Genomic DNA, 11,069 nt, shown 5'->3' with positions numbered 1-11,069 from the left:
TCCACCAAAAGGTAAGACCACCAAGATGTAGGCTTGTATTTGTGTTTAACTCTGATTTACAGTAACACAAAAGTGAAGTGAGATTCAATAAGGACAGTTGTATAAGAACACTAAAAATGTAATAAATTGCAAAAGGATAAGGACTAAATTAATATTCTTTCTTATAGCAAGTACTTGAACTTTCCTGGATTTGAGCCCAGTAAAACAAGGTAAGGAATGTTTCTTTTGTTATATTTATTTGAATTTTATGAAAAAAATAGAGAAATGAATGATATAAAACTAAATATTACAAATCCAAAAATCTATAGAAAACTATATAGTGGACATAATATGATCATGATTACATTTATCTTATTATTTTTTATTCGTTATATTCTTTAAGGTATTTATTAATTTCAGAAATCGATCTTTCATATGTGTTTTTCTATCATATCAATAGAAAAATGGGGGACGCTGTAATGGCAGAGTTTGGACCCGCTGCTTCGTACTTACGGAAGTCAGACAAGGAGCGTCTGGAAGCCCAGACTCGTCCCTTCGACATGAAGAAGGAGTGCTTTGTGCCTGACCCTGAGGTTGAGTATGTCAAAGCCTCCATCACCAGTAGAGACGGTGACAAAGTCACTGTTGACACTGAGTTCGGAAAGGTAAGGATGTCCTGGAGATCAGGATTTCATATCCAGATTGTTAATATCTGCAGAAGATTCTCTAAATTTGCAATATGACAATTTTTGTGCTATCTACAGACAATAACTGTCAAGGAGGTTGATGTTCACCCTCAGAACCCGCCAAAGTTCGATAAAATTGAGGACATGGCGATGTTCACCTTCCTGCACGAACCCGCTGTGCTGTTTAACCTCAAAGAGCGTTACGCAGCCTGGATGATTTACGTGAGTTGAGTCTTAAACTATCTACGTTCATCTGATCATGTATGAGCAGGACACAAATCTCTGCGTATCTCTTTGCAGACCTACTCTGGGCTCTTCTGTGTCACTGTAAACCCCTACAAGTGGTTGCCAGTGTACAACCAGGAAGTTGTTGTTGCCTACAGAGGAAAGAAGAGGAGTGAAGCTCCTCCTCATATCTTCTCCATATCTGACAATGCCTACCAGTACATGCTGTCAGGTGACAATCAATCTGGCTTGAGATTTCCACAAACTGATTTTCTATGAATCATTTGACCATACTTACTTTATTTTTTTAATCCTTTTCAGACAGAGAAAACCAGTCTGTCCTGATCACGTATGTTATGCCTTTTATGTTGTTATCTAATACTCCTCCTTTATATTCTTTCTATAATTACTGTATGCTGTTATAATTCTAACTGGACGCTTTAATTCCAAGTGGAGAATCCGGTGCTGGAAAGACTGTGAACACAAAAAGAGTCATTCAGTACTTTGCCAGCATTGCAGCAACACCAGGCAAGAAGGATCCATCAGCGGAGAAAAAGGTGCGTAATAGTAAATAATACAGTAAACTAAAGACACATCTCTTCCAGATAAACTTGACTAATCCCTAACCCTTAACTTTCCACTGTTTTACATTGCTAACAATATTACTTTCAAAAACACTTCTATATTCCTAACTATTCCTGCATGTAAAAATAGCTTTGTGCTTACTATTGGCTCTTAAAGTCATGACTTTACTTCCGTATTGTTATGTATTTCCGAGTGAAATGGAATATCACACAAGGAAAATAACGGGCATGGCTTGCGTTTTCCACTGTGAATTGATTGAATATAGAAAAGTAGGCGTTTCATTCAGAAATAGAACTCGCAGCAGAGTGACAGTTGGAGGGGGCGGGGTTAATGGAGGATTGCCACAAGAGGGCGGAAGTAAATTTTCAGATATTATGAGGGCATATACGTTCAAAAATAATAATAAAGACCCACACAGATATATTGTGTACAATGAACACTGCAATATTCAAGATTGCAAAAATGCTCTTTACTAGGTACATTACCCAGATATTTTACACCCACCACTATCACTAATCACACACTATTTGTTGGATTGATTCTTAGGGAACTCTGGAGGATCAAATCATCCAGTGTAACCCTGCTCTTGAGGCCTTTGGTAATGCCAAGACCATCAGAAATGACAACTCATCCAGATTTGTGAGTTCCTTTCAGCTACTGGTACAAACTTCAGCAAATATTTTTTTATTTATGTGACTGTGATGGGATTTTTGTTTTTAAACAGGGCAAGTTTATCCGCATTCACTTTGCTGCCAGTGGAAAGCTAGCCTCTGCTGATATTGAGACTTGTAAGTAGTCGACTGCCTATTAGGATTTCATTATTTGCAAGTTAGTGATGAATGTATGGCTGGTATCTGTTACGATATTCATTTGTTGATAAATTTATTTAGATCTTCTGGAGAAGTCGCGTGTCACTTATCAGCTTAAGGCTGAGAGAGACTACCACATCTTCTATCAGATCCTGTCCCAGAAAAAACCTGAACTGCTGGGTAAAAATGACACTTTAAATATAAATATTTACTTTTCTCTAATTGAAGAACCCGTTTCTGATCTGTTTCCTTATCTCTTCAGAGATGCTGCTTATCACAAACAACCCCTTTGACTATGCCTTCATCTCCCAAGGAGAGACGCAAGTGGCATCTATTGATGATGCTGATGAGCTGATGGCCACTGATGTGGGTGTTGTTTGTTAAAACATAGATCATTTAAAATATTAGATACCACTAGATACCAAAAACTGGTGTACTGTACAGGTGTACTGGAATTGAAAGCGGAAAATAAAACAAACACTGTAAATTTGTTCTAGGAAGCTTTTGATGTCTTGGGCTTCACCCAAGAGGAGAAGAACAGCATCTACAAGCTAACTGGTGCCATCATGCACTACGGGAACATGAAGTTCAAACAGAAGCAAAGAGAGGAACAGGCCGAGGCTGATGGGACTGAGGGTTAGAATCACTTTTAATCACATCTTCATAAAGTAATAAAGTCAAAATATGTTGCATGTTGACACATACCTCTGTAATTTTTGAACCCATAGATGCTGACAAAGTCGCATATCTGATGGGCCTAAATTCAGCTGACTTGATCAAGGGTCTGTGCCATCCAAGAGTAAAAGTAGGAAACGAGTGGGTCACCAAGGGACAAAATGTCCAGCAGGTGATAAAAATGTATAAAAAGTTTAATGTATAGTTTACTGTAATGGACATTTTCCTTCCAATACATATCTTTAGCATGGAACACATTACACATATATTTAGTTAATTCTGTAAATTGCATACTTTGTTATTCACTTGTTAGGTGTACTACTCTATTGGTGCTCTGGCAAAATCAGTGTACGAGAAGATGTTCCTCTGGATGGTTGTAAGAATCAACCAATCCTTGGACACCAAGCAGCCTCGCCAGTATTTCATTGGTGTGCTGGACATTGCTGGATTTGAGATCTTTGATGTAAGCTAATATTAACTGATTATTGTTATTTAAGAAAACATCCACATGCAGTGGCACTGTTGTGATCACACAATCTATTCCACTTGCAGTTCAACACCTTTGAGCAGCTGTGCATCAACTTCACTAATGAGAAGTTGCAGCAGTTCTTCAACCACCACATGTTTGTGCTGGAGCAAGAAGAATACAAGAAGGAGGGAATTGAATGGGAGTTCATTGACTTTGGCATGGACTTGCAGGCTTGCATTGAGCTTATCGAGAAGGTTGGAAAATACTACTTTGATAAATATATTGTGAAAAAAACAATTATTCTTTTTTGTGGGTTTTTGCAAACTCTCTGTCATATTCTTGTATTCATTCTAGCCCATGGGTATCATGTCAATCCTTGAAGAGGAGTGCATGTTTCCCAAAGCCAGTGATCAAACATTTAAAGCTAAGCTTTATGACAACCACTTGGGGAAAAATCCCAACTTCCAGAAGCCCAGGATTGTCAAGGGCAGACCAGAGGCTCATTTCGCCCTGGTTCACTATGCTGGCACTGTTGACTACAACATCTCAAACTGGCTGGTGAAGAACAAGGATCCTCTGAATGAGACTGTTGTAGGGTTGTTCCAAAAGTCAACACTCAAGCTGTTGTCAATACTATTTGCTAATTATGCTAGTGCTGATTCAGGCAAGTATACATGTGTAATTTTAGAATATAATAAACGCTACATTTAACAATGCTTAATAATTTAATTTTGTCACACAGCTGGGGAGGGTAAGGGTGGCAAAGGAGCCAAAAAGAAGGGTTCTTCCTTTCAGACAGTGTCTGCCCTCCATAGGGTAGGTCAAAATTAAAATATTTCAAGACTCACCAGAGTTTACTGCATATAATTACAAAATAATTCAACCAACAGGAGAACCTGAACAAGCTAATGACTAATTTGAGGTCCACTCACCCTCACTTTGTGCGTTGCCTGATCCCCAATGAGACAAAGACTCCTGGGGCGATGGAGAATCCTCTGGTCATGCACCAGCTGCGCTGTAACGGTGTGCTGGAGGGCATCAGAATCTGCAGAAAAGGATTCCCCAACAGGATCCTGTATGGAGATTTCAAGCAACGGTTAGTATGAGCATTAAGAATGGTTTAAAATATTTCTCAGAAAAATATAGACAGTTATTGCTCTTTTAAAATGTACTGTAATTGAGGAATCCCCTACCTTATTTTATAGACAGAAAGGATTTTAGTTGCATTGATTTTTAAATAGTATAGTCCAGTATATCTAAGAGTATTATAAATTGTATATACATAATTAAAAGTTTATTATGGTATTTGCATAACAGTTACCGCATTCTAAATCCTGCTGCTATCCCTGAGGGACAGTTCATTGACAACAAGAAGGGTGCAGAGAAACTTCTGGGCTCCCTGGACATTGATCACAACCAGTACAAGTTAGGACACACTAAGGTATAACATTTGCATGAAGAGAAATTCAAAAACAGAGGGTTTTTCAAAGCACAAATCTTTACAAAAAAATTCTGTTTAGGTGTTTTTTAAGGCTGGTCTTTTGGGTACACTTGAAGAGATGCGAGATGACCGTCTTGCACTTATCATAACTGGCATTCAGGCCAGGTCTCGTGGCTTTCTATCAAGAATTGAGTTCCAGAAAATCGTTGAGAGAAGGTTGGGTTATAAAGTCTTTAATTATCCTATCTATCTTGCTTAACACACAGAAATGACCATTGCCATTTATTATCTACAGAGATTCATTGCTTGTGATCCAGTGGAATGTACGTGCATTCATGGGTGTCAAGAATTGGCCCTGGATGAAGCTCTACTTCAAGATCAAACCACTGCTGAAATCTGCTGAGACTGAGAAGGAGATGGCCAACATGAAAGAAGAATTCACCAAGCTGAAGGAAGCTTATGCTAAATCTGAAGCCCGCAAAAAGGAGCTTGAAGAAAAGATGGTTACTCTTCTCCAAGAGAAGAATGACCTGCAGCTTGCAATGCAGTCTGTAAGTCATTTTGGGAACAAGAAGCTGTGAAATGTGAAGAGCAAAAATGAAACCTCACTATTAAAACATTATTTTTTCACTTTCATAGGAGCAAGATAACCTTACAGATGCTGAAGAGAGATGTGAGGGTCTGATCAAGAGTAAGATTCAGCTTGAGGCCAAAGTGAAAGAGCTGACAGAGAGAGTTGAAGATGAAGAAGAAATGAATGCTGAGTTGGTTGCAAAGAAGAGAAAGCTGGAGGATGAATGTTCTGAACTCAAGAAAGACATTGATGATCTTGAGCTCACTCTGGCCAAAGTGGAGAAAGAGAAACATGCCACGGAGAACAAGGTTTACCTAAACCCACACCTCATTTATATCTAAAGTGTTCACAGTGGTCATATGTATGATGAAGCCTCATACGATCATTTGTCTTAGGTTAAAAACCTGACTGAAGAAATGGCAGCTTTGGAGGAAATCATAGCTAAGCTGACCAAAGAGAAGAAAGCTCTGCAAGAGGCCCATCAACAAACACTTGATGACCTCCAGAGTGAGGAAGACAAAGTCAACACACTCACCAAAGCCAAATCCAAGCTGGAGCAACAAGTTGATGATGTGAGAGCCACAGAACACAACACTAAAAATAAAATTTCTAAGAAATTGCATGTGTTAGTGGGAGGTTGGGTAAGTTGGTTTTTAAGATTTTGTTTGAATTTTTTTGGATGCAATTTAGCTTGAAGGTTCTTTGGAACAAGAAAAGAAAATACGAATGGATCTTGAGAGAGCTAAAAGAAAGCTTGAAGGTGATTTGAAGTTGACTCAAGAAAATGTGATGGATCTGGAAAATGATAAGCAGCAGATGGAGGAAAAAATAAAAAAGTAAGAGTTCATTTATTTTTTTAACTTTAAAATTTTATTTAAAAATATTAAACAATTATGTAAACAAATGCTCTTAACCTGGCAGAAAAGACTTTGAAATAAGCCAGCTCAACAGTAAGATTGAAGATGAGCAAGCTCTGGAGGCCCAACTGCAGAAAAAACTGAAAGAGTTGCAGGTAAAATAAAATTAACAAGGAGAATGTCTTGCTTACAGAACAGAGCAAACTGAATTTTAATTAGTGTTTTCCTTAAATAAGGCACGCATTGAAGAGCTTGAGGAAGAGCTGGAGGCTGAGAGAGCTGCTCGTGCCAAAGTGGAGAAACAGAGAGCAGATCTCTCCAGAGAACTGGAGGAGATCAGTGAGAGATTGGAGGAAGCTGGTGGTGCCACTGCTGCTCAGATTGAAATGAACAAGAAACGTGAAGCTGAGTTCCAGAAACTGCGCAGAGACCTTGAAGAGGCCACACTGCATCATGAAGCTACCGCTGCTACACTGAGGAAGAAACATGCAGACAGTGTGGCTGATCTTGGAGAGCAGATTGACAACCTTCAGAGAGTGAAGCAGAAACTTGAAAAAGAGAAGAGTGAACTCAGACTGGAACTCGATGATGTTGTCTCAAACATGGAGCAGATTGTCAAGGCAAAGGTGAGAAATCCAAAATATGTTTTATGTCTAAATGAGCTGTATCTTTAAGAAAATCATTAACCCTATATATAACTAATTCTCAAGACAAACCTGGAGAAAATGTGCAGGACTCTAGAAGACCAGATGAGTGAGTACAGAACCAAGGCTGAAGAAGGGCAGCGCACAATCAATGATTTCAGCATGCAAAAAGCCAAGCTGCAAACTGAGAATGGTGAGAACACAACATATTGAGATCTGTTGCTTTATGGCAATACAAAAAACATGATAATCTGATTACAACTGCATTGTAGGTGAACTGTCCAGACAGCTGGAGGAGAAGGATTCTTTGGTCTCTCAGCTGACAAGAGGCAAGCAGTCCTATACTCAGCAGATTGAAGACCTCAAAAGACAACTAGAGGATGAAATCAAGGTTTACAAATAGTTTTTTAAGTTGTCTTTACTTAGTCCGTCATACGAAATTACCATATGTTTACAAGTACTGTGACCAAACATCACTTTTAGGCTAAGAATGCCCTGGCCCATGCAGTGCAGTCTGCTCGTCATGATTCGGATCTGTTGAGGGAGCAGTTTGAGGAGGAGCAGGAAGCCAAAGCTGAACTGCAGCGTAGTCTCTCCAAAGCAAATTCTGAGGTGGCTCAGTGGAGAACCAAGTATGAAACCGATGCCATCCAGAGGACAGAGGAGCTTGAGGATGCTAAGTAAGATGCAAGAAATATATTTTTCCAGATTTTTAATTAATATACTAAAACAATTCTTTTCTGTTTTTCTATTGCTTATAATCAAGTCCTAAACTTTCCTTGTATTGACACCTTCAGGAAAAAACTGGCTCAGCGCCTCCAAGAAGCAGAAGAAGCTGTGGAAGCGGTCAATGCTAAATGCTCCTCTCTGGAGAAGACCAAGCACAGGCTGCAGAATGAGATTGAAGATCTCATGGTTGATGTGGAGAGATCCAATGCTGCTGCTGCTGCTCTGGACAAGAAGCAAAGAAACTTTGATAAAGTATGTTGATAAAAGAAAATTATTTTTTCTTATAAAAGTAAAACACAGTTTTCACTGACTATAGGGTTGGTCTTGTTAAATGTAACCAGGTCCTGGCTGAGTGGAAGCAGAAATATGAGGAGTCCCAGACTGAACTAGAAAGTGCTCAAAAAGATGCCAGGTCTCTCAGCACCGAGCTTTTCAAATTAAAGAACTCCTATGAGGAGTCACTGGACCACCTGGAGACCATGAAGAGGGAAAACAAGAACCTCCAAGGTAATTGTGATTGTTTTGGTTGTTGTCAAGTTTTGGTTGTTGTCAAGTGTGAACCACTAGTTTTTGATGTGTATTTGTGTGGTTTATGTTTAAACAGAGGAAATTTCTGACCTTACCGAACAACTTGGTGAGAGTGGGAAGAATATTCATGAGCTGGAAAAGGTTCGCAAACAGCTGGAACAGGAGAAACAAGAGATACAATCTGCTCTGGAGGAAGCGGAGGTAATTGGAAAACAAATGTATCCATGTGATATCTAAGAGGCTGAAGTAGCTCTCACAACAATGAGAGTCTGGCCAAACTTTTTTATATACATTGTATACATTACCTCTATAAAGTAATAAACACTTTTTTACTCCAAATAGGGCTCCCTTGAGCATGAGGAAGGAAAGATACTTAGGACTCAACTGGAATTCAACCAGATCAAAGCTGAAATTGAGCGTAAACTGGCTGAGAAGGATGAAGAGATGGAGCAGGCTAAGAGGAACCAGCAGAGAGTGGTGGATACCCTGCAGAGCTCACTTGAAGCAGAGACCCGCAGCAGGAATGAAGCGCTCAGGGTGAAGAAGAAGATGGAAGGAGACCTCAATGAGATGGAAATTCAGCTCAGCCAGGCTAACAGACAGGCAGCAGAAGCCCAGAAGCAACTCAAGGGTCTTCATGGACATCTTAAAGTATGAGGCATTGTTTAATATACATAAGTAATAGAGTGTGTTGCCCAGAACAGTGGAATCCCACAACTCTTCATTTTTAAAATGTTTACTTTGTAGGATGCCCAACTGCAGCTGGATGAAGCTCTTCGTGGTAATGATGATCTCAAAGAGAACATTGCTATTGTGGAGAGACGCAACAATCTGCTTCAGGCTGAACTGGATGAGCTGAGATCCCTGGTGGAACAGACTGAGAGAGGAAGAAAACTGGCTGAGCAGGAACTGCTGGATGTCAGTGAGAGGGTTCAGCTACTGCATTCTCAGGTATAGCAGTACAACAGTACTAGTCCAACAAATAATGTCTTTAAATCATCTTTTAGTAAAACAATCATCTATGTACTCAATGTTTAGAACACCAGCCTGCTGAATCAGAAGAAGAAGCTAGAGGGAGACAATTCTCAGCTTCAGACTGAAGTTGAGGAGGCAGTGCAGGAGTGCAGAAATGCTGAAGAAAAAGCCAAGAAGGCCATCACTGATGCTGCCATGATGGCAGAGGAACTGAAGAAGGAACAGGACACCAGTGCTCATCTGGAGCGTATGAAGAAGAATATGGAGCAGACCATCAAGGACCTGCAGCACCGCCTGGATGAAGCTGAGCAGATCGCCATGAAGGGTGGCAAGAAGCAGGTCCAGAAGTTGGAGGCCAGGGTAAACTTCTAAGCCACTTGGAAACATTCCTTCTATATTTTCCACAAAAATATTTTATCATTTTGTTAAATAAGCTGACTTTCCTACAAATCTGTTAGGTGAGAGAGCTGGAAAATGAGGTTGAGATGGAACAGAGAAAGGCCAGTGACTCAGTCAAGGGTATTCGAAAATATGAGAGACGCATCAAAGAGCTCACGTACCAGGTAGGGAAGAGTATATCTACTTGAACAGGTGTACTTCATTCTCCTGTGATGTGCTACTGTTACTTCTTCAATACCCTAAACATATTTTTAGTATCTACTATATAAAATAAAATGTTTCTTTTCTTTTTGCACAGACTGAAGAAGATAAGAAAAATCTGGCTCGTCTTCAGGACCTGGTGGACAAACTTCAGCTGAAGGTCAAGTCCTACAAGAGATCTGCAGAGGAGGCTGTGAGTATTTCGTCTTCTGTTGCAGTTATGTGGAATAACTTCTGCAATTATTTATGACAGGTCAAATTTGTTTATAATAAACATGCACTGTGTATTCTTTAGGAGGAACAGGCCAATTCTAATCTGACCAAGTTCCGCAAACTGCAGCATGAGCTGGATGAAGCAGAGGAGAGGGCTGATATTGCTGAATCTCAGGTCAACAAGCTGAGAGCTAAGAGCCGTGATACAGGATCCAAAGTAAGTTCATTCATATAAAACATTTGATTCACAAAACATCTTTACAAGAGCCATACCAACAAAGAAGTAAAATTAGCCAGTGACAGACTTAAAAAAGACATTTATCAGGTACTGGTTGCAACCATTTTACATTTTTTAAATGATCTTAGTCCGAATTAAACATATGAAGATTATATTTTTGCAGAATGTTCATACCATAATGTAGGGTGATTTTATGTAGAAAAGAAAATCACAAATAAATGACCTTATACTAGGATTTCACAGACTGTGTCATATTAAAGCACTACTTGCCTCATCTTCCATCATTTAAATGAGTACCATTCTCACTTTAATAAAACAAAATTTTTCTTCTTTATTTTTTCCTCACAGAAAGGGGCCGATGAGGAGTGAAAATATCTGGATCTCTCCAAACAGTGATTGCTGTGACCAGCTTTTCTGTAGTTCAGTAAAATAAAATAAACATGCAAAGGAAACACTCAATTTCTGGTGTCTTTTTTAATTTCTTTTTTTCACTTTCTAGGCTCTAAACAAATACAATATGTATACATGCTGCTTTTTCCAGGGATTTTGCATTATGCAGTGTTCTAATACATGTAGATAATACATACTTAACTCACCTTTTGAACATTAGTAGGAAGTTGGGGGGCAAGCTGCCCACCGACTAAGTCACATTTATACAGAGGTTGAGCATAAGTGCAAAAGAGAGTGTAAATAAATATAACTGCAAAATTGTGTCGTATGCAGCTTTTTCGTGATAAACACAAAAAAATTTGACAACAATAAAAAGTGCTCACAGAAAACCATTTAAATCCATTTACTGAAAGTGCAAATGAGATCAAAGCCTTTACAACCATAAGGTGTAA

The 11,069-nt window shown here is 39.2% G+C and overlaps 1 protein-coding gene across 1 annotated transcript; it reads left to right on the top strand.

Moving 5' to 3' along the window:
• LOC135740512 (myosin-7-like) lies at positions 1 to 10,680 on the top strand. Its single transcript, XM_065258909.1, has 39 exons — positions 1 to 11; positions 168 to 209; positions 440 to 644; positions 744 to 887; positions 966 to 1,122; positions 1,212 to 1,239; positions 1,342 to 1,447; positions 2,022 to 2,114; positions 2,200 to 2,263; positions 2,366 to 2,464; positions 2,547 to 2,650; positions 2,782 to 2,920; positions 3,013 to 3,131; positions 3,273 to 3,422; positions 3,512 to 3,682; positions 3,783 to 4,092; positions 4,171 to 4,244; positions 4,319 to 4,524; positions 4,746 to 4,869; positions 4,949 to 5,085; positions 5,165 to 5,420; positions 5,509 to 5,751; positions 5,839 to 6,015; positions 6,134 to 6,279; positions 6,365 to 6,455; positions 6,537 to 6,926; positions 7,011 to 7,137; positions 7,217 to 7,335; positions 7,428 to 7,624; positions 7,742 to 7,925; positions 8,015 to 8,180; positions 8,278 to 8,402; positions 8,544 to 8,852; positions 8,949 to 9,152; positions 9,240 to 9,536; positions 9,635 to 9,739; positions 9,874 to 9,969; positions 10,072 to 10,206; positions 10,576 to 10,680. The coding sequence occupies exons 3-39, from the start codon at positions 444 to 446 to the stop codon at positions 10,594 to 10,596; spliced, it is 5,814 nt and encodes a 1,937-aa protein (XP_065114981.1). The 5' UTR covers positions 1 to 11; positions 168 to 209; positions 440 to 443; the 3' UTR covers positions 10,597 to 10,680.
• The last annotated feature ends 389 nt before the right edge of the window (positions 10,681 to 11,069 follow it).

This window comes from Paramisgurnus dabryanus, chromosome 22 (genome assembly GCF_030506205.2).
Source record: "Paramisgurnus dabryanus chromosome 22, PD_genome_1.1, whole genome shotgun sequence".
Lineage (NCBI taxonomy): Eukaryota > Metazoa > Chordata > Actinopteri > Cypriniformes > Cobitidae > Paramisgurnus > Paramisgurnus dabryanus.
Note: the sequence above shows the minus strand (reverse complement) of the source record. Positions and strands in the feature narration are given on the sequence as shown.

Excerpts from the sequence above, each read along its gene's own strand:
- LOC135740512 (XM_065258909.1), top strand. The coding sequence starts at position 444 with ATGGGGGACGCTGTAATGGCAGAGTTTGGACCCGCTGCTTCGTACTTA. Across the intron at positions 888-965 it reads ACGCAGCCTGGATGATTTAC|ACCTACTCTGGGCTCTTCTG; the intron begins GTGAGTTGAGTC and ends ATCTCTTTGCAG. Across the intron at positions 2,651-2,781 it reads ATGAGCTGATGGCCACTGAT|GAAGCTTTTGATGTCTTGGG; the intron begins GTGGGTGTTGTT and ends AATTTGTTCTAG.